A 25981-nucleotide genomic window follows, 5' to 3' on the forward strand; every position below is an offset into this window, starting at 1 on the left:
GTATGGTTGATTTAGCGTTCATGTTAATCTACATTTATTGTTGCACCATGACCGAGACCCGGGTGGGGACTGATGTGGTCTGGGCAGTTTTGAAATATGGTCAGTGGTGTATATATATATAGCTTGTAGAATGACAGAATAAAATATGTTGTTCTTGAAATCAGCCTCTCATAAAGTTAAAACAATACTTATATATACAAAGTATTTCTGTAGTACTAATAGGAAACCTAATGTTTTATGTGTCTTTCTTGGAATGTTTATAGCTGTAGTGTGTAGTTTCTGTCTCCCCCATGAGGAATTCAAAGTAATGGCAACAAAGCTGTCAGCACATCTACATGATACAAGCCTTCTGTGATCACGCACCACCCCCACCCCTCCTCCATGCAGTTGCTAGTAGCCGAGGAGGACTAAAAAACATGATGGACTCTTCAGAAGAGGTAATTATCTCCACTTGATTATATTATATAGAAAGTCTCAATTTCTGAACATAGCCGAGTCCGAGTTTTGAGGAGCTGTTAGTCTTAATTAGCTTTGTATCAATTCATTTGGCAATGGCTTGAATGTAACGGACGTTCATTAATATATAAAGTATATATAATATAAAAAGCTTAGTCACGCACTAAAGCTTTAACTAAACATGTTTATTTTAGGCAACATGACTCCAGAAAAAAAATATTTCATGTTTACTAATGATTTTAAGTAATGACTAATAATGTAAACTTGATTTGTCTACTGCATCAACTTACCGCTCTGTGTTAATAAAACGTGACCTGTTAAGTTTCACCTTGTGTAAAAACGTATTTTAAGGCAACAGGTTTCCACGCAAATTTCTAGTAAAGACAACTAATCCGGGATAACAGTGTAGGTTATTGACATACTCATTTATTTACATTTGTAATATTTTAGTTTTTTTAGTATATCACTAATCTGTTGTAAGTTAACTGTTAGAGGTACATATAAAAAAGGTGGTGGGGAAATCTGCATCGCTAATCAGTCGTGATTAATTCTTTCATTTGACACTTCTCATGATGAGACGGCTAAAATAAGCAACCCTTGAGCTCTTCAGGCCCATCTCGAGAACTGAGATGTCAGACTTTCAGGGGCAAACTTATTACGGAAAAGGTGAAAAGAGGAAGACTTGTTGGTTCATTTGGCTAGAAACAAAAGACACCACAAACTTGCTGTCGCTGTCAGTGACTTCATTTACTACACTGATGTTGTGACAGCAGTGATTGTAGACATGGTTAGGTTTTGGAGAAATCTGGGGGAAAGTCATGGAAGCCTTTCTTAATTCACAATATGCATGTTTCTATTAAACAAAAGCCATGAAGAGGACAGAACTGAAATTATTATTATTTTTCATGCACATATGTTTCAGAATGCACAGAACAATATTACAACCAAGCACAAGAAAGTTGTACAACAAAACCCACTATTATCACTTTGCACACTAAGGAAAGAGGTCTGCCTAAACATCTGTGCATGAATAAATAATTTAATTAGAGAGCAGTCATCTTTATGATTTTTGATTTTGAGGATTCAGCACCCATGCACACATAAAAGAGTTAAGGATGTTCAGTTATTTAAATGTTTCTTTATACATACCTATTCATCTGCCATGGTTATCTGCACATTTATCTGTTATCTGGGAAATAAGTAACTTTTAATATTTATTGCTGCAATCAATCTTTGTAAAAGTGTAAAGGTGTGTTTCCCCATCTCCTATTTTGAGAAGTACTGCTGTTTGATCTCACAGAGTAGTAGTATACACTGGACACGTAAGGAAAGATCTGGATTTAGCTGTGGCTGCAAACATGGGAAAAACTGATAAGTGAATAATTTTATTTATCACAAGTAACTGGGAATCCGTAAAACTACTTTTTGAATTGTGTCATTGCAGCAGAGATAGTGCAATATGTGGTATGTGCTTAGCTCTCACTGGTTACTGAGTGAGAGTGTTAGCTGAGTTTCAAGCAGTGACTCACACATTAACTGACACATCTGAATTATTATTCATGTTTGTTCCAAGGGCTCCCAGAAGGAGCTGTCAAGATTGAATCTTAACAAAAACTGTGTGTGTCAGAAGATGCCAAATCAACACTGTTTTAGTGACTGGTCAGCCTTTGTTAGCTGAGTAAGAAACATACTGTATTTGCAAACTGTATACACAACCATAAACCATTTGACTCTAAGTAACACAATTACAGAGAAAATCTAACTATTCCTTTACGGAGTCTCTGAAAAAAACATAAAAACATAAATATAAGCTAATTGTTGCCAAAGCTGAAGGTGAAGTATTGCTATGTCAACTACGTTTCTTATGAATTCATCGTCACAATCTCAGTAAGTACAGGAACCTGATGAAGAAATAGTGATACAGTGGTTTCATGGTTTCAGAACATGAGGTAATTTGATATCTTTGCTAAAGGGTTCTCAAGCCAAGAGAAACAAGCATGGTTGCAGAAGTGTCCAAGTTTAGAGTAAGTTGAATTTAGAGCTGTACTCCACTGGGGAAACTTCCCTTTTTATGCTTGACCTCTCAACCTCATTTTCCACTCCTGAGAGCTGATCATATCTTCAAGCCTCATCCCTCAGGCATCTAGTGGAAAGACGTCACAACGGGAAAGGAGAAAGAGTCCCATGTCAGCTCTGACAGCTGTGGAAGTAAAAGCGATGAACGTTTCTGGGCGCTGGCTTTCGCTGGTGTAACTGAACCCTCCCCAGTAAAACACCCAGGCCTCTCCAACGGAGCAACTCCAAAACCAAATGGTCTCATTATATATATGCAGGTTCATGGATGATGATTGTGAATCACATAATAGCCCACAAGCTCAATTATCATCACCCAAAAATGAGGACAGGACCACAGAAAGTGTGTTGATGGGAGGGAGATGATTTACAATAACGGTAACAAGGCTTAATCTCTCAGTCTAACATTTTTAAGTTGGATGGTTACAGGTCATTACCTCTGACTTGTGAGGTAATAACACTGAAAAGCTGACATTTTGACTGAACCAACTATTAAATAAAGTCTCCTACTCAATGAGGCAGTTTTGTTCTCATTTTTTATGTCAACATGTAATCGACCAATAAGCTCTAGCTTAATTTGCCTCTGTTATGGCTCCCATTTAGAGCTCATAAGCAGAGAAACACAGGGAGGTAAATTGCTTAAATTATAACATATTATGGATGTTTTGCTTCTTGCAGCAACTTTACAGATGCATTTCATAGACTTCAGACAATGACATAACATTGCAGAAATGTAAAGCTTTTCTCTCCAGCTTTTCACAAGCTACGAAAATCAGTTTATTTTAAGATTGACCCCGGTTTTTCAGTGAGGTTTGGGAAAGGTTTTATAAGCCCAAAGGGTTAAATTATATCCTCAACTATTAAGGGTTCAGTACAGTATGTGTTTATGGGAGTTAATAAAGGAAAAATATTGAATAGCTTGGTAGCAACAGCAGCGTTTTGTGGCCATAGTATAATTTATTCAGTATAATTATCACCCATCAATATTGCCAACCTCCCATTTTTGTCATACTGAAAGGTTTTCACAATCTCACTGCCTCTGCTAGTGATATAAAAACTGAAATTGAATCATTAATGATGTGATAATTATTCCAAATATTATTTTACGCCTCCTAATTTCACTAGCTCTACTTCCATATTAATAAAGATAATGTGAAATGCCAAACAAATCCTAACACTGTTACATGTGAAAATTCAATAGTGGTTATGAAGCTGCTTCGGGGTGATTGTAATGATCTCCATTTAATGGTTTATGCTGACGCAGCACGGCAGAACTTACAGAGGTAGGTAGGTTCACTAGGCCTACATTTTTTTAAATAGGGAGCTAAATTACTATTATGTAACACACGGACAGACAGAGTGATTATATAACGATGATGAGGACGATGACGAGGATGGATGGTGGTCACAGATGTACCAGCACACTTACACATAAAGTGTGATTTCTGAATAAGCACATTCTGGTGGGAAACAGCCAATTCTAATATGTCTGTTTTGGTTTCTATCATAATGACATCAGTAATAAGATCAGAATCTTCCAAACTGCTGACAGCAAGAAGACAAATGTTGTGTCTACCGTATGTCATGTCTTGATGTCTTGTATTATTCTGTGTCATGCATCTTACCAGTTTGCCCATGCAGCGCTGCTGTCCCACTCCATTCTCACATTTGTGGTGGAGGCTCATCTTGCAGGCTTTGCAGCGGAGGCCGTGCTTTGCTGTGTTTCCCGCTAGGAATACCACATGCTTGGCTGTTGTACCTGATACACACAGAGAAAAGAGGCAACAGGTTCAGATCATGTCATGTCATGTCAGGGACTAGAAATGTGAAAAGAGAGTGGCAAATTACACACAAAAAGGCAGAGCAAAGGGAAAATATTGTTCAGAACATTGTCTCATTTGTTAATTTATTGTCTTTACACACTTATTCCTAGCCCAGAATTCCTGGAGTCGTTTCCAGCATGCACTGGGGAAAACTTGTGAAGTGCCATGTGAAACACGACACACATAATGAGCACTTCTGCAAAACCATTTGAACCAAACTGACTGTAATTGAGCCAGTGCTATCTCCACCATGTAAAACAATTTCAAACATCTGCGGCTCAGCCTCACTTATCAATGTATCTCACAGTTGCTGGAATAAATTAAGATTAATCTGAATTATTTGTGAACCAAAGTTACGCAACATTGCGACAGCAAACATTCAGCATATGCGTGTGCATTTGTGCACAGGGGTGTGTGAAATGAGTAACAAATATATATGGACAGAGAGATAGATGAGGAAACTAAGATGAGAAAGAGAGTCTTGTTCAGGGTGGATATTGTAAAGAGAAAGGTGTTGGCATAGAATAAAGCTTGCATTCCAACAACAACAGATTGTATCAATGCAGTTTTTAAGTTTTTAATGAGAATCACTGAGCTGGAGCTCTGTGAGGGAAAGAAACACAACAAAAGATTGAGAGATACTGCTATGCTTGGGGGGCAAAATAGGAGTGTAATGTCAATGCAGGGGAAATCGCAGGCTCCTAAACTTTTAAAAAATTTAAAAGATCCTGATATTACTGTTCAGACCTTGAAGCATCACAGACCATATTCTTGTTCAGGGCAGAAACAAAACAAAAAGTTCATATAGCATTTCATAAGCCCCAGCATGCAACTGAAGGGTTTGAGACTAAGTTCCCCTGGGGAGGAAGATATCATCACTCACACAGGGAGTGACGTGGCCAGAGCCTAAACATCAAATATTAATAAATATTCAGCATTTAAATAATAATAATAATATTGATGATGATAATAATAATAATAATAATAATAATAATGATAATAATAATAATAATAATAATAATAATAATAATAATAATAATAATAATAATAATAATAATTGTGTGAGTGGAATGGCTGACTTTGACTTAGTAGACAAGATAAGAGCCAGCTGTTACTGGACTCTGGAAGCCTAATATCTAAAAATGTAAAAAACAATTCTTTTTAAGTCTGTCAAATGCTACAGCCTCACAAAAGATAAAAGAAGAGAGTGGTTCCTGAGAAGAGAAATGTTCTCTAAACCATTATGTGTTACACATAGCATGACATAAACCCCCACTTTCAGTCATTCCACATTAACAAGAGAGGACTGTGTTACCAATTCCCAGTGCTGTTATTAGTTGTTGTCTGGCAGCTATGCACCTCCAGATCTTTATTATTTATGTTAACGATTGTCAAGTTGTGTATAGTTTTTTTATGCATTGTGAATGGGTATAGTGGCAAGCAAATACTGTCAACATTTCAGACCAGATTATCCTAAAAAATGCAGCATATTCAGTTTAATGAGCAGGGGCGAAGAGGATCTATGAGCAGAGTTAACACTGGATTGTAAACATGAAACCAAGTAGAACACCTGATCCCTATACAAGACAGCAAACACAAGATATTGTGTACTTAAGGTACAAAGCCCCTTGTGTGTCATTTACTTTGCCAATAATGGGAAAAAAGCTTGGCTTGCTCTTCACATTGCTTGCATTGTGAACTGGTGTCATGGCTATCTGGAGCGGGGCAGCAGTGACAGGAACTCAGTAATGGGTGGAAAACTGGATCTGTATTGCCCATTTTAAGTGCTTTGGTTTGCTTGGCTGAGCCTCACTGCCACAGAGCTGGCGGAGTTAGTTAACCTGAGATGGAAACCGGGAGAAATATGATCCCGGCCTGAACCCCTCATCGGTCAGACACAGATCGCCACAACTATAACAGCGGGAGCCTAGGCAATGAGCACAACCGGCACCAATTTTTAGGTCACTCTAATTCAGGTCAACTGATGATGTTGTTTAACAACCACTTGGAGGGGTACTTTTTCCTCCAGGCTCAGAGAAGAGTCCAGGGCCTTAAGGCATTACAGCCGTGGAGAAAGTGAGTGACAGTGCTGCTCTCTCTGGCATTTGCTCTTTCTTGGTTACTCTGCTTTTGAAACCTATTCTTCATTTACACAACACCAAAGGAACAGACTCCTGCCAGATTTTCCATACCTTCTTCATTTTGCCTCTAATTTGTTTTCCCACAGTCTTTTTCCCTTAATTTCCCACTCTTTCTCTCCACAGTATCTCTCTCACGCTGCACACTCTTCTTACAATAGCCACACATTACTGATCCATTAAGCCACTGTTCTTACTTCACGCCTCCTGATTTCCTGTGCAAATAACCTTCATCAAGACAATAATTCCTCCACCTCCTCTTCTTCTTAAGCCCCTTCAAAAAACTAACCCGAGCAGCTTTTTTTTGTTTATTTGCAGACATTAACCAGTTTCTCCCACGCCCCTTTGATTATTTTTTACCACTGAAAAACCCATTTCCTCATCTGGAGAATTAAAATGCTGAATATATTGCTATAGGTGGAGTAAAACTGTTCTGAGATCTCTGAAATTAACTGTATAAAATACAGATGTAACATTAATTTAGGCTAAGAGTCTACAACCCATTCTAGCATCTCTTTGAGATTGTACTGAGAGCTGCATGTTAAAATTTTAACTATGACAACAAGCTGATGTTTTGCACATATAATGTTCACAAACTAATCTTGCATGCCGCTAGCAGATCACTTTCTTTGAACTTTTTATGAACTGACTCTTTTCAGCTGACATTTTCCCTGCTGGCACCCATATAGTTCAGTATTTTATAATGCATTTTAATAGTGCACTGACTGGTGTGAGGGACATTTTCAAGACATGCCAGACAATGTCAAGTGTCAACTGTAACACTAAAATGGATCAATGCGGTATTAGTGGAAGTGCAAGTTTATCACCACACGGCTGTTGTATCTTGTGTGTGACAGAAAGAGAGAAAACACGACCGTCACCCACTAGTATACACCTCTTACACAGTAGGAGTCAAAGAGTGTGTGTGTCTGATATGTTTGTTCATAATATGTGTTAATGCAGGAAGAACTTTGGTTAGCATCATAGCCATATCTGTCTACTACCAGACCTTGACCTCTGACCCCCAGATTAACTTCTCTCTGGGGTCAACCAAACCTGTCATGTGTCATATCACAGATTAATGAAAGTTAATTGAGTGAGATTACTCTCTCATTTGTGTTGAATATCAACTTGTATGAATTAATCCAGGGATTTGGATGCCTTGATTTGAGGCATTTAAGGGATCTTGTAAGTAAATTACTCTATAATCCCTAAAAGTTGATTAAAAGTTACTGACTGACAGTGATATTTTGTAATAGTAGCCTAAATTGCTGCATTTTCTATCTACATATCCCTCATACAGTATGTTTTTTTTTTTTTTTGAAAAACAGAGTTACTTTACAAAGTATAATCTTAGCTCTTGTGAAATTTGTTACATAAGTTCATAACTTAAAATCAGTGTGTATATATATTTTTTCAAGCTTGCCCAGTAAATTATATTTCGCCCGTTGTCAGCCACAAATAACCATCCCATTCACTCATGTAGATGTTAATTTAATAAGCCATTTGCTGCAAGGATTTGTAATTACTATCTCAGCAACAGCCTGTACTCGATCAGAGCATTTTTTGTAACAGTAAAACTAACTCACTGTGAGCCTAACAACAAGGACATTTGCTTTTATGGCCACAAGCTGCACACTGCACATAGTATTTAGCCCATGTAATGGATAAGAAAAAAAGAATGGTAAAAGCTAGAGTAACCTTGGAATACATAGGAACATGTGGTCAAAGGTGCACACTGAATACACTTCTTAGTTATACTCAGGTTGAAGTTGGGTGGAATTTCTGCTTAACTCTATGATCTAAAAACACGAATAACTGCGTGGGTGTCCCACCCTGACAGGTGCAACAAAACTAACAGGAGGGTGAGGAAGATGTCCATCAAGCACAATTGCTCACACAGTTCTGGGAAGAGACCTAATCAGGCAATCTGAGTGAAAACACATGTGTGGTAGACTGTGTGTGTGTGTGTGTGTAGTAGCTTTACCTTTCTTCTATCAGCCTGAAAGATTGAAAGTTTAAACTGGTTTTGACAATTTTTTTGTTTCATACTTAAAGGAATCTCCTCACATGTGTCTTTCATGACCAAAGTCAAAGTCAAATAGATAAAGTTTTGACTGTTAAAATACATTTATAATCACTCCTGTGTATGACTGTTTTCTCTCTAAGTCATTATCACATAGTCAGTATTAGTATTTATTATTTACTATTCTCACTGTATGTTGGAGTACAATTGTTCAACTGAACACATTGTATGAGCTAGTCTCTTATGTACAAAGGGGTTTAAAAAAAAAAAAAAAAAACTACAGAAAAATAGTAATATGTTTATTGCTCTATTAAATATTGACTAATGTAATACTGCTCTACCTTCATCTAGTACACCTAATGAGTGAGTCAGTGAGCACTAAAATATAATTCAGCCACTTCTATTATGGATGACACATTTCATTTGTACAGGCTTTTATATAATAAAAGATCCTCCCTTAGGAAGAAGGTGTAATGTTTCTACTGTAGGCTGCCTTTTGCAATATTAGCATATTGGTATTAATCTATGTATTAGGGTGTGTAGGGTGTATCAAAAAGATACCGGGATTGAAAAACCTTTTGGCAGTGATATTGGTTATGAGATGAGAGGTAAAATGAGAATATATTCTATTTAATTCAATTCAATTCAATTCAATTCAATTCAATTCAATTTTAGAAGAAACTCCCTTTTAGGAAGAAACCTCGGCAGACCCAGACTCTTGGTAGGTGGTGTCTGACGGTGCCGGTTGGGGTTAATCCATTTAAAGATCACAATATCCTTTCCAATTATGTTATTTTATATTGGTTTTAGGTGTTGTATCTCTATATTTTACTTAGGTTTGTATCTAGAGGATAAGACTGACAAATGTGAAAATCTGTACTTAAAACACTTGTTTTGTACTTGAGAGAACCCACAGTGTGGTTTTGTGCACACAAAAATTTATAAATGTGTATTTAGTTTGCTGTGCACTTATATTCCTTTAGTTACAAATATTTTCCACTTCACAGAACCTTATCCACCTTTATCAATGTTATAAAACACTTTTTTTATAAACAATTACTGCACTATTTTAACTCCATAAACATGTAGCAATTTCTTATGAATTGCCATTAGGTTTCAATAATCACAGTATGTACCAATTTGAGTTCCATCCATCCATCCATCCATCTTCGTCCGCTTATCCGGTGTCGGGTCGCGGGGGGAGCAGCTCCAGCAGGGGACCCCAAACTTCCCTTTTTGAGTTCCCTCCACCACAACTATAACCTGATTGCCAGATGGTTTGTTACACAGAACCATCTCAGAAGCCTTAAAGGGGTGATAGAATGATTATCTAGGGTATTTTACACTGTTCCTTAAGGTCTCCTAATAGGGTATGTAACATTGGTTGGGCTGAAAATTGCCCGAATGCTATTTTATTAGGTCCTTAACTACCCTGTGAATATGGCTCTATTTGGAACAAGAGCTTTTCTTCCAAATATGGTATGCTCATGAATATTTAGAATGAGCTGCGCGCTGATTTGTTTGAGCAAACTACACAGAAACACATGGGAGACTCGACAGCAGGTCTCATATTTCAGACACTGCAAAGTTATACATTGTTTGTCGGGCTATTTCCTTATTAAATTCACTTCTGAGACTTTTTTAAACGAGAAATCAACTATATAAAGCTCAAATATGGGCCGTTTTACAAAAATGTATGGCTAATTGCAAATTTGGTAAGACTGTGTGTCTTGTGAGTTCAGCAGCCGGTGCTGCCTGTGTTACTGCCTCGCCGCCCAGCCTGCCTTCCTTCACAGACCCCAGCCTGCTATGAGGTACTTGGAGCTCCGTCACGACTGGCAGCCCACAGCACTCAATACCCGCGCAAAGTCATCATTCTACACACATGTCACGCCACTTATACAAAATCTACCTAAAAGTTTTGTAAAGCTAACAACGGTGTCCGATTTCAAATTAATGAATATTTGTGAAGATTAGGGGTTTCGTTAGCTGCAACTGTCTCTTCAATTCTAGCTATGTGTAGCTACAAATCACGGATAGTTAGCTTCATTTTCGGCGTAATTCGAGTATATTTACAGTTTGAATTTCGTCCCGCCACTTATACAACATCTACCTAAATGTTTTGTAAAGCTAACAACGGTGTCCGATTTCAAATTAATGAATATTTGTGAAGATTAGGGGTTTCGTTAGCTGCAACTGTCTCTTCAATCCTAGCTATGTGTAGCTACAAATCACGGATAGTTAGCTTCATTTTCGGCGTAATTCGAGTATATTTACAGTTTGAATTTCGTCACGCCACTTATACAACATCTACCTAAATGTTTTTTAAAGCTAACAACGGTGTCCGATTTCAAGTTAATGAATATTTGTGAATTTCAGAGGAATTCTAAGAGGAGGCTAGCTAACTTTTATTGATAGAGCTACATCCAGCCGCAGGCTCTATCAATGAGACTCGCAGACAAGCGGCGTTTATTTCCCCAATCGTTCGTTTAAATAACTCAACACATTATAATTACACACATTAAAAGATTAACTGGAACCTGTGGTAACAGATTGCTGGCGTAACAAGCTCGCTGACCGTGCTCTCACTCACACACACCGGGCATTTAGCTAGCAGGAAGAGGGCAGGCCCTGGAGCTCTGTCAGAGCAGCTGCATTTGGTAGTCCATTAGCCCAAAAAAGGGTGACTTTACGTGGGTATGGAGTGCTGTGGGCTGCCAGCCGTAATGGAGCTCAATCGAGCTCACAGCAGGCCGGGGTCTGTGAAGGAAGGCAGGCCAGGCGGCGAGGCAGCAACACAGGCAGCACCGGCCGCTGAACTCCAACACACAGTTGTACAAAATTTGCAATTAGCCATCCATTTTCGTAAAGCGGCCCATATTTGAGCTTTACATAGTTGATTTCTCGCATAAAATAGTTTCAGAAGTGAATTTTGTAATGGAATAGCAGAGATCTGCGCGACCTAGATTCAGAAGACTACCTGATCTCAGGTCAGTTGTGTAGCCTATGTAAATGTTGGGGCGTGATCGTTCTCTTAATACATCCATGGGCGTGACAAAGTTACAGGTCTTGGGAGGTTCCGTCAACTTCCAGCTTTGTTGAGATTCGCACGTTTTCAGTGGCAGTTTCAAAATATGAGATTTTCATAGTAAAGGCGTGTCAATGGGATTTTGAGCTTCTATGTCCTATTTACCCACCGAACTGTCGTTATTCAACTATGACAGGGTAAAATCGGTTTTGCATTCTATCACCCCTTTAATTGGATAAAAAAATACCTGGCGGGGGATTGGATGAATCACCTGTCTATCACATGATCTGTCTATCACTGTTGTTTATAATGTGCAGTTGCGGCCGTCACACATACCTAAACCAAAGCCGTAGCTGCCAGTAGCTTTTTGGAAACTAAATCTAATTTAACATTACATCATCAATTAAATCCCTGAATCTAAGTACCCTATATAAAAAATTTTGTGAACTGATTTATGATTTATGGCTATGATCTGATCACCTGGCTTTTTCTGTTTTTGTATGTTTTATATGTGTACCATGTTATTTGTCAATAATTGAATAAAAAAAGCTGCCAGTAGCTCCTCACATCAATAATAATATTAGTCTCTCTCTCTCTCTCTCTCTCTCTCTCTCTCTCTCTCTCTCTCTCTCTCTCTCTCTCTCCCCTGTGTGTTGCCCTTTGACTTTGACAGCACCATCGCAGCTCATTACGCACACGCACACACACACACACACACACACACACACACACACACACACACACACACACACACACACACACACAGAAAACCACCCTCCACTCTTCGCTCTCTCCGCTGCTGACCACACTGTGTTCTCATTAAAGCAGGACAAATGAAGAAGAAGGCTGCATCTTTTTTCATGAGTGGACCAGAGGGCTCAGCAGCTATCACAGGGCCAGGCAGGCCTGACATCATACTTTCCTATTATCAACGGACCACCAGAGGCCCATTCAAGTCTTCGGCCACTGGTCGCGCCTGACTGGCCACGCCACATAAAACACACAGGAACAATGGTCGTAAACGATGTAGAAGTATGTTTTATGGTGGGATGAACTTTAGTTTTACTAGTTGTCATACATTCAAAGCCAGTATGTATTTTAGATGAGCAATACCAACACTGTTGATTTCAAAAGGATTATAGTGTCCTCCATCCTAATGTGAAATGACAGAAATCAGTGTTTCTTGAAGAGTTTTATGCTTGCAGGGATGGAAAAGCCGTGATATCAGTGGCTTGTTAAGCAGATGGTACGGGCAGCCCTTGTCATTATCTTGCTGCAGTGGCCCTGCGAGATATAGGCTTAGTGGTCCCTCAGTACTGATGATTAACACGGAGGGGAGCAGCCAGAGAAGCTGGAACATCTGTCAGGGGGGGGAACAGGTAGAGGAGCTGGCATGGTTGTTGGCTATCTGACACCCCAGCAGACAGATGGAGACATCTGGCTCAGTGTGCAAAAAAAGGAGAATAGAGATACTTTGGTAAGTCAAGTTAGATGCTCAGTGTTAGGTGCCGGTCGCGTCAGATCGCCCCCAACCAAGAGCCAGGTTCCGTCCGAGGTTTCTTTCTGTTAAAAGGATGTTTTTCCTTGCCGCTGTTGCACCAAATGCATTGGGTTTCTGTAAATTATAGAGTGTGGTCTAAACCTACTCTACCTGTAAAGTGTCCTGAGATAACGTCTGATATGATTTAACACTATAAATAGAATTGAATTGAATGTCTGAGAGTGTTTCGATACATATGGCTTGTGTGTTCATTCTTACTGGATGAAAACATGGTATTTGAGATATAAAACAAAGGTTGGCGGGACAATAACCTCTTACATCCTGCTGTGTCCATACCATATGTGCATATCATTGCATATTCATTACTCTCTAATTTTGATTCTGTTGACAGAAAAGTTTTACTTATAACTTCATCATGTTATCTGATGAAAGTCTCATTATGAAAAGGTCATTCTGAATTATGTGATTGCAAAGTTCATTAGATGATGTGCAGGATTTATTTTACCTCGCTATTTCCTATGATCTTGTCACTGTGCTTTGCTGATCACACTAATGAAGAGGGAGGCATTGTAACCATACCTACGATCATGTGGTTGCAGACGTCACAGAACGTGGGCTTCTTGAAGATGTGCTCCATGAAGCAGTGTCCTGCCGAGTCTACCTGCAGCGGGTTGCGTGTTTGGGAGCGCGATGTGGGAGGAGGAGCCGAAGGGATGGCTGGAGGGACCGGAGGGATGGGGAGGCTGGTGGTGTGCGGCGGGGCCATCCCAATGTTGCAAAGATGGCCAGTGCTGCTGCTCACGTCCGAGAGCAGCTCCATCTTGTTGTCACTGCTGGTTCGGAAGAAGTTGTCTGCGCTCTTGCTGCGGATGCTCTTGGTCTTGAAGGACAAAGAGCGCTTGAGTCTCTGCAGCTGAAAACGAGAAATAAAAGAGTTGAAAGAAAATGGAGTAAGGGAGAGAAAAATACAGAAAATAAATGAGAAAAGAGAAGACAGAGGAGAGAGAAGAATTGAAGAGCAACTGAGTGAAGTAAATCCATTCCTGTAACAACCTAAATAATTTACAAACTTAGTCTCTAAAACCTTCGGGCAAATGTCTCAGTGCCCAATGGCTGATAAAATACCACTGCGAGGGGCAGCTTATCACTGCTCAGTGGAAAACCTTCGAGGTTCCCTACCTGGAAGGTAATGTGATTTCCTGGTTGGAGCAATGCATCGCATCAACACTATTTCTCACACACTGTGATGCCATTTCAGCCTGTATCAATCTCCTTAGGCCCCTCTTTTACAGTAATGCTATTCATAACACTCCACCCTGACAACTCCTCATTTAACCTCTCATTGTGTACTTCCTCCTCTGTGAAACCCACTTAATTCTGGGCTCAAACACACAATAAAGCTTCTTTAAGCTAATGTAATATGATTTTATGGTTCTGGTTTCTGGTTGGTGTGTGGCTGCAGGTCTCTGATTGAAGAAATGGATTATGGTTCAAGTGATTGATGGGTAGGGAAGGACTCCTAATTATCCATAATATCCCAGCACACAGTACAGGCTTGAATGTATAACTCTAAACAAGTCATCATTGCAGCTTTGTTATAGAGAAGATCAATCAATTCTACGGGTCACTCTGGAAACAATCAATTTGGACCCTTCACTACCATTACCACCCACACACAGGAATGTGTGATGGAAATTTCTTGCAGCATTAGAGTTTAGTAAATATCAATGATAAAAATTAAAACGAATAAAGACTGTTTGAGAATTAAACCAAAATCTGGTCTTTGAGCATTTATTATATTTTGCAAAATATGAGAATACAGATTCACAGGTACACGCAGTACAACTGAATGAGCATTTCTAAACTAAAATCTAAACATTACATCATCATATAGTCAAAACCTCTCTTAAGCCACCCCTCTCACTTTATCTTATGGCCTGGCCATAGTTGAAAAGAGGACATCATGAAAAGTCAAACTATCCTTACCTTCCCCTCTGCTCCTGTTCTTTTCATTAGCTTAAACAATAGTTTATCTCAGGAGGCAGAAGGAAACATGGTTTTGTGGCCTTCTCAACTTTGTCTGCTAAAAAGTTAAACAAATGAGAGGCTAGTGTCTCTCCAAAATAAAGCTTCTAGGCTAAGAGTTCATGGCTGCAGCTGTCCCTCTCTAGTCTTTAAGAGTCTAAGAGGAAGGAACAGCATTCTATGGAGGTTTTAAACAATCTTTAAGCAAATGGTTAAAATCATTAATCAATAATGGTTAAAATAAAATTTGCCACCACAAATGCACAACAGACATGAACATAGAGCACACAAATATTCTACTGTCTGCAACCTCTTGTAGTTTTTGACTTGCATGGCTTTTACACACCCTGGAAGGAAAAAATATGGTAAAACATAACAATAATGTTAACACAGTTAGCTCTAGATAACTAAATTTGTAGATACCGAGCAATTTTTCAGTTGTACTTATTTACAAAGGATGTGATGGTAAAGGCCACATCTCTCCTGTAAGGTGGTTTTATGCATCTAAAATAACGGTAATAAATAAAGATCTCTTTAAATCAGCAAAGTGAGGGAATGTGTGCATGCATCGAGGAGCTCATGCTGTTTGATGGCACCAAATATTTAAGAGCTGTGTTCTATCATAAAGCAAGGGGGGTTAATGGGGTCTGGACTGGATAATGCAAAAAAGAAGAAGTCAAAATCCACTAATGGCATGTATATATCAATCAAATCATTGTAAATGTACTGATGCAGCCTCTAAACAAAGAGTGCCCTCTAGAAATATGGGTGATGGTGGATGAAACCTTACATGGCACTGACGTCACTAAGTGATGTATCTTAAAAAGCAGTAAAAGTTGTAACGCAAAACAACTTGTATCTTAATGTACATGCAGGTATGCTGTTATGTTATAATGGACTCAAATCAGCAGTACGCTACAATTTACACAAGAGTGGAGGCTCACCTTGCGCTTGTGATGTTCAGGCCTCACAGTATTCTTAAAGGAGGAATAAAAACACAAACACAGCTTCACTTAATGGTAGAAAACTTGTTCAGTCTATTGTGGAACTCATTCTACTTGTACTGTCTGTAAGGATAATAACACATTTTCTTTAATCTTTTAAATTGAATTTTTGTCTCCCTGAGGTTTTCTTCTACTACTAATAATGTGAGTTATTGGAAGGGAGTGCGGTTGTTTGGCAGAGGCTTAATGTGAAATGTCAGCCAGGACTCTCTTGAAATACCCAGTGACCAGATGTGCCAAAGTAAAAGCTTGCATGCACAAGCTTTAAAGGTCCCATGACATGGTGCTCTTTGGATGCTTTTATATAGACCTTAGTGGTCCCCTAATACTGTATCTGAAGTCTCTTTCCCGAAATTCAGCCTTGGTGCAGAATTACAGCCATTAGAGCCAGTCCCACAATGAGCTTTCCTTAGTATGTGCCATTTCTGTGTCTGTAGCTATTGAGGAGGAGAGAGGGGGGGGCAATGTGGAGGGTGGATGTGTGGCCTTGACCAACTGCCACTTTGCTCGTTTGAAAGCCATGATGTCTCTCTCTCTCTCTCTCTCTCTCTCTCTCTCTCTCTCTCTCTCTCTCTCTCTCTCATGGGTGGGCCAAATTCTCTGGGCGGGCAAAGCAGAGAAAGGGGAGGTAACCTTTCCTCTTATGACTTCATAAGGAGCAGATTCCAGATCGGCCCATCTGACCTTTCATTTTCTCAAAGGCAGAGCAGGATACCCAGGGCTCGGTTTACACCTATCACCATTTCTAGCCACTGAGGGACCATAGGCAGTCTGGGGGAATTATTGTTAAAAAACCTCATAAAGTGACATTTTCATGCCATGGAACCTTTAAAGGGATACGCCACCATTTGTTGAAATAGGGCTTATTGCGGTCTCCCCTAACTGTAGATAGGTGGGCCAATGCATTTTTTTGTGCATGCATTGTTTTAGTCCGGTGCAACACCGGCAGTGCAGCAGCTAGTTAGCTTAGCATAGTGAATGGAATCCTATGTTGCCAGTTAGCATGTTGTGAGTAAAAGTGCGCCAAAAAAAATAAAATAATAATAATAATTACTTGCACTGAGACAAAAAATGCGTTGGCCCACCTATCTACAGCCAGGGTAGAACGTGATAAGCCCTATTTCAACAAACGGTGGCGTATCCCTTTAATAGACACAATACAAATAGGAAGACATCTGTATGGTTCCAGCAAAAGCTTGAACTGTTTTTCTTAGGTTAACAAACTGTCATTTAGTAAATATTAAAGAGAAAGTATGAGTCTCATCTGTCCGGTCCAGGCCATCCACTAGCATCATGACTAGTCCAATAAAAGTACTGCTAATTGTAGTAGTCTGAACAACATGTGACCCACATAGATGGCAAAACGCCTGAGGCAGCTGTGGCTCTCTATCACACAGCCTTCTTTCCTGCATCATCCACAAGTGGAAAATACAAACCCATATGGCACTTATTTAATAATATACACATAATATTAACACCATATTGCGTCTTTCTCCACAATTAGTAGGCTGATCAAGAGCTTTAAATAGTTGTTCCATCATCATTGATCTAGGAAAAATGAATTTAAATGCAATAACGCCCAATTAGTTATAGGTTATAGACTCCAACCTAAAGAAAAAAACTATATTTCTATTAAAGTCATATAAAGAATGTGGTGCTCAATAGTGAGTTTGGACTGATCTCATCTTTATCTAAATGTTGTTTTTTATAAAGTATATCATGATGTCATTCTATTACATTCTGAGGAGGTCTGTTCTACTAAAATGAGTCTGTAGTCGCTCTTCACGGCACTTTAAACGTGTTTTCTGCCCTACTTGTACAGCTGATGATCATTTTGAAGTCCCCCACCGTCATCGGTTGGTGGTATCCTCCTTAAATTTAATCAGTTTAGGCTGTTTGTTGAAGCTGTTTTAAAAGGCTCGTCAGTCAGTGAATCGGTGATTTAAAAAGTGACTTAGTTTACATGCATGTTGTTCTTTTTGGGAGCTGGTCCCTGTTGAGTCGATGTTATTGTCATGTTGATAGAAGTTAGTTTGCCCTGCTCCATTAATAAGAGTTAGACTGATACACAATGCGGATTCCACAGTATATTCGTCTATCCGGGGGATGGTAAATAATAAATAATAACACAGTCCTACCTTTGTTTCCTGCTGGCTGGCGTTCGCCGTCGGGGATTTAGGTGTCTCATCCTGGTCCCGTTCGTCCTCTTTGCCCCCACTTTCGTCCTGAATCATATTGGTCGGTGGGATCATCCTCCCTTTTTTCGGGATCTCTAAAAAAACTGTTGCTCTGTAGAGTTTGTTTTATCCAAACTGCTTAGCCTACATCGTTTCCATTTATCTATAGTCACCGTGACCTGGAGAGGAAGTTATCCAGACCCACTGCTGCAGCTGACTGCGAAGAGGGAGATATGAATTTCATCCGCCGTCAGGAGAAGATGATAAAACGTCTTGAGGAGGCTGCTAGAGTGCTTTCCAAATCAAAAGTTGAAAGGCAGTCCGGTTCGGCTTTAAAGTGTCCTGTCCTTCTAAAGGAGGCTTTCGCAATTATCGCGTCGTCGTGCGTAATGCTGCCAAGACATCTCCAAGTCCACGCTGTGCGCCGTGCGCCACTGCCAATACTCTGATGGGCGGGGAGATGTAAGCGATCAAGGGAGGGAAGGATGGGGAATATGACAACGACTGTGTCCTCCCAAAATTCATATGGAAGACGCAGAGAAAAACACCCAAGTGGTCAAACTGAATCACTGCTACGTAAAAAGATGTTTAAAAGTGTGGCAACATATGTCATTTGTTTCATGTCATTTGTGTCATGTTTCCAGGCCTAATCCGCTTATTTAATAGAATGTTCTGGAAGTTAGTTATCTTCCTTGTTTAGTCTAATTGACATGGACTTGTACCTGAAACAAATGGACAAATGTGCTTTGGACAGTAAAGGTCTGTCACTTCAATCAAGTAGGCTATGATTTGAAGACTATAATTATATTTAAGAATAGAAAGAAGCTTTGTTTTGACCAAAATTTTACTGAATTGTTAAAGGAATAATTCAACATGTTGGGAAATATTCTTGTCATGAATTGGAAGAGAATACTCGATTCTGATTGGCTGCAGGGTGTCTATTGATTCCTGCTATACCATGGTCTGGATGAATACACAATTCTGATTGGCTGCAGGGTGTTCATTAATTCCTGATTCCTGAAAGCACGGTCACCTACAAAGCAGTTCCAGTGAAACGGCCGGTTCACTGTTCTAAATCAATGTGCTGGCTATAGTAACAGTCTGCATCTAAAATCTGAATATTTTATTTACAACACTGAGTGTAGTCCTTTAGTGCCTCGTCTTCTGAACACCACAGAATGGCAACTGGTACACTCAAGCTGCAAGAAGTACACTTGCATCTGAACTTGTGATACTTTGTATCACAGCGATCACCTGGCATCCCATTTGCTTCTCAACTCACGACTTCAGGCTGCGTCCAACAGTGTGGCCTATCATTTGTTTGTGAAAATCTTCTTGATATTAGTTTGGGGATAATGACATAGTCATATCTTAGGTTCACCCTATTTACTGGAGTAGTGAACAGCGTTTCCTTTGAAGAAATGGATTGCCTTGTAAAAATGTTTAGATTTTGAGTGCAAAATGCATTAAAGTATAAATTAATGGTCTTACTTCTTTCTTTTTTTGGCAAGTGACCAATGTATAGGCGGGCTAATTCTTCTTAAGGTGTCCATAATCAGGAGTGAATGGACTGGGGGAGGCAACCGTCCTTCACTGTGCATCGGACGGTTCTGGCCTCCCAGTCGTCCATTAATTGTCAGGCATTATCCTTTACTTAGATTAGTTTAGCATAAAGACCTGGGGAAACAGCTAGCTAGCCGCTGGCTCTGTCAAACCCACCTTTTCTGAAAGAATACACTCAAGAAGCAACCAAGAAAACAATGACACTGTCCTATATTAACACATGGATAAGCCATTCTTTAGGAAATAAACAACATTATGACACTTAAGCTTTTGCTGTGAAATATGAGGAGTCTCACCCGCTGTAGTGATACATCACGCTGCCTCCCTTCAGGCTCCCCTGTGATGTGATGTCCTTGAAGTTATAACCTATAGCGGGATGAAGGAGGCAGGCGCCAGACTGCAGCCTTCTCATCCTGACAGGAATGCAAACACCACCACAGTCCCAAGGAGTGAGTCTACATATCCAGCTCAGTTTCTGCTAGATATCAGAAGGGATTCCCTACTAAAAAACCCAGCCTCATGCTCTGAAATGAGACTTAAATATGGTTTAATGTTAATAATAATCACTTGAGCTTTTTTGTTTTGTGAGGCTAGTTATAATTTTGTCAGATTATACTTTACAAAAAAACTGTGGATGTGTTATTTTGACACTCCTCGGCCAGTTGTGATAAACAAGCTCCCTCCAATTTACAGCATCATCAAAAGGCATCATCTGAATGACGAGTATTCAGGGGGCAATGATGCATTTAGTGTTAAAGAGCCATACATCAGAGAAAGCACTGCAGAGTGAATGAAGCACAGAGAGGCATTACTGCTAATAACTGTCTGGGTGATGGCGTGTATATATATCTACAGTTTCATATGTGATGGAGTTTAAGCTACAGGTTGTTTACCCTGTGCTTTGTTAGTTTAGAATGTGCAGAATAAGGTGTTATTAATCCACAGTTGACAGGTTTGGGGTATAACTGCCAACTGCTGTGAAAGCCAAATAAATCTATAAATGTAGATGTATTCTGAGAGAGCTCACTGACTGAGGACAGTTGTTCATACATTCTGTCCTTGTACCCATTTAACTCTTGAACTAGGCCTCGTCAACAGGATCACCTAAAGAGAATTCTGGGACACAAAAACAACATTTACACCAAGGTGACCCCCAAAGACTGGGGTGGTGAAACTCTGACTTAGGAAATGATCTCCCTGATATCTATAGACAAGTAGAACGTGACTAAATCCATTGCTGCAATTTGACAATCCCAACTCAAGGTAATCTTACTTTTTCTGAAGCTTTGTTGAAATTCTTGCTTTATCAGCAAATGGAGTTTGTTTATGGACCCGTTGACATACGAGCTGTTCTGAGTTGGGAATCTTTAGTCCAACTACTGTTCAAGTCAAGAATGACAAGTTGACTTCACATGCTTTACGGAATAGTTTGACAATTTGGGGAAATACTCTTATTCGCGTTCTTGCCAAGAGTTGGATGAAAGGATCAATACCACTCTTGGTTAGCTTAGATTATCACAAAATTCTGGAAACAGGGAAACAGCGAGCCTGTCCAAACGTAACACAATTCTCCAACAGTCCCTCTAAAGCTCACCAGTGCTGGTAATCTAATTCTTTGCAAGAAAACGAAAACGCATATTTCCAAAAATGTCAAATGATTTCATTAAATCAAACGGCAACATGGATGAGAAGTCCTAAATGACGATGACATTTTTAAAGAATTTCTAAGAATTTCAGATTAATCAACAACTGGAAACTCCATCCGCTGATAAAGACTGTGGAGTTGACACCTCCAGAAAAAGCATATTAGGGGACCTTTAGTTGGGTACTTTTTCTTTTCAAACTACTAATTCCAAGGTCAAGAGTGATATATTATGCTTACCTGTTGAAAATGTAGTCCAAATGATTCCAACCAGTTAGGGTCTTCCCTGAACATTTCTCAGGGTAGCAAGGATGGTGTTAAGCTGACGCTTTCACACGATACCCTATTGCCAGAAGAATGCACAAGACAATCCCCCGAGTTAGTCAGAGAGCCAGACAACCAGAACATGAGTAAATGTTGCATTTGTGCATGTACTGTACTGTATGTCCATGAGGTGTGTGGTTACTGTGAATCATGTCAGCAGAAAAAGCCAAATGTATGACCAGTTGTGCCAGGAAGCCAGAGGAGAGAGCAAAGTGTTGAAGAGGGAATGAGAGACACAGAGAGAACATTATAATTTCCTCTCTCAGCTGGTGGACCATCGCAGTGGAAAGAGGGCATGAAAAGATGAGAGAAGAAGACAGAGCAATGGAGGAGGATAGGACAAAGGATTGGAGCGATGGGTTCATTATTCCAAATGAGAGGTTTCAGCGAGGCAATGTGAAGTTGTGCAATTTCATGGCTCACAGTCTTTTTCTTTTTTAAAGGATTTTTTTCTTTCTTTATTTCTTTCTTACAATTTTATTCCTATGTATAAACAACACATTATTAATAGAATATATAAAGACACCAGTGTGACCTCCTCCATTTGTTCTAATCTTGAGGTATTTCCTTTTGTTTTAATACAGTAACTCCCAGTCTGTTTATCAGTAACTAATCATTAGTGCTTGAGTCACAGTCATTCAGGAACTTCTCATTAACTAATCAGTCATTCCTCATTCGTTCCTCAGTAACTACTACTCATTTTTGTGTACTTTATTGTACATCTACTACATCATCCAAAACACAAAGGGCATGGCCTTAATGGTACTGCCCTGATTATGAAGCAATAAGCAATAAACACAAGTGATGATAGTAGTCATAAGTGAGGATGAGTTGTTGTTAAATTATGATGGTTTTTGTTAATGTGATCTGCACATGCAAAGTTCAAGCCATAATATATTTAATAATTTCTGTGTGTTGATCTTAATGCCTGTAAACAAATCACAACATGCTGGTTAGAAGATATTACTTTTTCTTGTAAACACTACACAGTCATGCCATTTCCGCTCATTGTGTCTCATGAGGTTATGAAATCCCCTATTAAGCTTTGTCACACTTGGATGTGCCAAACTCCACATTTTGCCTCTTTCTGGTTGGTTCTCAGCTACTCACTCAATATGTCAGCCAGCTATTCTTGGAGTGAAGTTTCCTGCTCATGCACATGGTGTTCGCATTAGTTTCTGGTGCCAAGAAGACATGATCAGAGTTAAATCCTTTCATCAACGTTATCACATTCATGGCAGAAGTAATAGAGCTAACATGTGATTGTAGTAATCCTAAATAATGATCCATCCATTTTTTATCATTATTTCTCTTTTTCATATTTATTACAATAGTCACTGTTTGACAACACCGTGAAAAATGTATGGGAAGGTGACTTTCTAGTTTGGGAGGTTGTTATGACTATGATTGGATCAGTGGAGCTTCTGTACCATGAATGTTTTCTAATTTAACACTGCAGCAGTTCTATAATTTATATGGATCATAACAAAAAGGCATTGCAAAGCATTTCTGTAAAGTTCTGTCAATGATTAAAATTTATTTCTAATATTAATTATTTGAAAGCAAACAGCAAATATGTGAAGCATAATAATGAAAACTCTAATTTGATCGTATTTACTGCAAATGAATGGAGGCATATAGAGAATAAAATGATATTAAGTGGTTGAAATGGCCCTTTAACACCTGTCATCTCTGAGTCCTCAGCTCAAAGCAAAAAATGAAAATGTTACCAATTACCAATAACCCAGCCTGACATTATACACACACACACACACACACACACACACACACACACACACACACACACACACAAACACAGCGTGTGTTGCAATAATGGGCAATGTATTCCCTAAGAACCAAAGCTAATTAGCCCATCTTATTATGAGCCATCCTAGGAATAGTCTCTGCAGAGTACATGACAAGTTATATATATATATATATATATATATATATATATATATATATATATATGGAGAGAGAAAGAGAGATTTCAATTAAGAGAAATGTAACTTCCTAAATTAACCAATATATAATTATATTTATTTTTTTATGATTATTTTTGGGGATTTTCCCACTTTTAATGGACAGGACAGCTAGGTGAGAAAGGGGAAAGAGAGGGGGAAGACATGCAGGAAATCATCACACATTGGACCTGAACCGTGGACCACTGCATCGAGGCATAAAGCTCTATGTATATGTATGCCTGCTTTACCAACTGAGCCAACCCGGCAACATATAATGATATTTAAAGAATTAAAGAAAACGACAAATCATGGTTAGAAATTAAAATCATGGGGTATACAGTCTGGCCAAACATACCCAGGGACCTTTGTAATATACGATGGTTTGTGTTCTCATCTTCACTGTCAGATGTCCAATAAAGGCAAAACAGCCAAAAAGTAATCTTAAATTTGAAAAAAGTTAAATTACTCATAACTCAGATTGTTTTTATTTTAAAATGACACCCTCTCCTTTAATCAAACCATTTACAATGTTGTCGCATTAGTTCAATAACCATAACTTTACCGAATTGTAAGCATTCTTCACTTTGGTTTTATATTTTTATAAGAATTATAAGAATAGTTTGACATTTTGGGAAATACACTTATCCACTTTCTTACCAAGAGTTATAGACGATGATCAATCCCACTCTCATGTCTATTAAATATAATGCTACAGCCAGCAGCCAGTTAGCTTAGCTTAAAGACTGCATACAGGGGAAAACAAGTAAATCCCTCAAAAACCACAAAAAAATGAGATATGTTTAAATTAATCAGCTTTTGCCATAAGCAAGCAGCAGGTGATTAGTTTAGCATAAAGACAGGAAACGGGGAAACAGCTGCTTCTGGACAAACCTTTTAAGCTAATTAATTGCATTAACAAGTGCTTTCTAATATAACTTGTGAACTCTAAGTTTTCAGAAAACTTGTACTTACGAGGTTGTGAACAGAAGAGGGGGGCGTTGATATGGACTCTTCTCATGAACATGTTAAACACGACCCATTTGAAGCCACCAGTAGTCTAGACTTCCTAGCGATTCCGCTGGTTGCCCCCCACGGTGACAACAAAACTCCATTCATGAGAGTAGTATCAATCTTCTCATCAAACTCTTGAAAGGTACGCAGAGACGTTAATTTGCCAAATAAAAAATGTGTGTGAACATGGCAGGTTGATATTAACACTGAATGTTTTAAAATGCTAACTTTGTCTCAGCATGTCTCTACTGATTAGTGAATCGGCAGCACTTTGAAGGTGTAAAAGTGAGATGTTGAACTCTGTGGTGTTCAGGTTCGAGCATTGTTCTTTCATCACTGTATTTGCTCCAGTGACGCACTGCTGACCCCCCTACACCCATGTAACTGGTCTCCAGCTGGTCAGAGCAAATGAGACAGCAGAGACTAAAAACAGCACAGAACAGCAGCTGATCTTCTGCCTCGCTGAGAGCATGGTATCTCAGGCAGGTTGATCGAATGTTGTTTGTGGTCACAACATATTTTGTCAAATAAACCAAAATTCCTTAAGTTCGCTAGGTGCCTGTACCAGGAATACCAGGAGAAGTTTACTGAGTTATGTGGATAACTCAGTAAGAATTTGCTTTATATTCTTATAGTCTCAGGTAAGTAGTCTTACAGTCATACTAAAAAAATACACTCTTAGTTTTAAAAAGCAACAGTCAGAGAAACATGACCAGAGGAACTGGACAAAACTTAAATATGTTTTAATTATGTCAATATGCTTAATAACATTAAAATATCAACAAAAGTTGAAAGGATAGGGCTGACGTAATTCTATGTTGTTTTTTTCTGTTATTGTTAACAAATCCCATAAGAGGGCCAAAACCAAAAATGTGTCAGTCCATCTCGCAATACTTTCTGACTTAGTTTCCTGTCTATGGTTCACTGCCACAAGCCCTTTGATTCCTATTGAAGATGCAAATCTCTATAAACAGCTCACAAATGTATAGTTTTATTTCTAAAAAAAAGACAAAAGAACTACATTAATTTACTAAAACAGCTGGGCACTGTAGTTTTCAGCAAATGCAACACAAACAAGAGCAAATAGTACATTTGTGGAGGACTCATGCCCTCTTTCACATCAGAATCAAAGCTTTGACGCTTCTCAGTTTTCTCTTCAATCTCCTTAATCTACACTGTTCTCTACTTCATAAATAAGATGTATATTAAATATATTGTAAATTGTA

The 25981-nt window shown here is 39.0% G+C and overlaps 1 protein-coding gene across 4 annotated transcripts in view; it reads right to left on the reverse strand.

The window, feature by feature from the left end:
• stac (SH3 and cysteine rich domain) overlaps nucleotides 1-24777 on the reverse strand; it is a 42317-nt gene extending 17540 nt beyond the window's left edge. Inside the window, exons 1-8 of one of the 4 annotated variants that reach the window (XM_028565963.1) lie at nucleotides 24717-24732; nucleotides 22891-22958; nucleotides 21697-21799; nucleotides 20111-20227; nucleotides 18213-18696; nucleotides 16015-16047; nucleotides 13625-13958; nucleotides 4155-4288 (exon numbers count right to left, since the gene is read on the reverse strand). In XM_028565963.1, coding sequence (XP_028421764.1) covers nucleotides 4155-4288; nucleotides 13625-13958; nucleotides 16015-16047; nucleotides 18213-18326 — 615 coding nt within the window. In that variant the 5' untranslated portion in view covers nucleotides 18327-18696; nucleotides 20111-20227; nucleotides 21697-21799; nucleotides 22891-22958; nucleotides 24717-24732. Of the gene's footprint in view, nucleotides 1-4154; nucleotides 4289-13624; nucleotides 13959-16014; nucleotides 16048-18212; nucleotides 18711-20110; nucleotides 20228-21696; nucleotides 21800-22890; nucleotides 22959-24716 lie in introns of those variants that run through there. The other 3 variants (XM_028565964.1, XM_028565967.1, XM_028565966.1) reach the window with 3 other exon arrangements.
• Nucleotides 24778-25981: the final 1204 nt, after the last annotated feature.

This window comes from Perca flavescens, chromosome 20 (genome assembly GCF_004354835.1).
Source record: "Perca flavescens isolate YP-PL-M2 chromosome 20, PFLA_1.0, whole genome shotgun sequence".
NCBI classification, from domain to species: domain Eukaryota; kingdom Metazoa; phylum Chordata; class Actinopteri; order Perciformes; family Percidae; genus Perca; species Perca flavescens.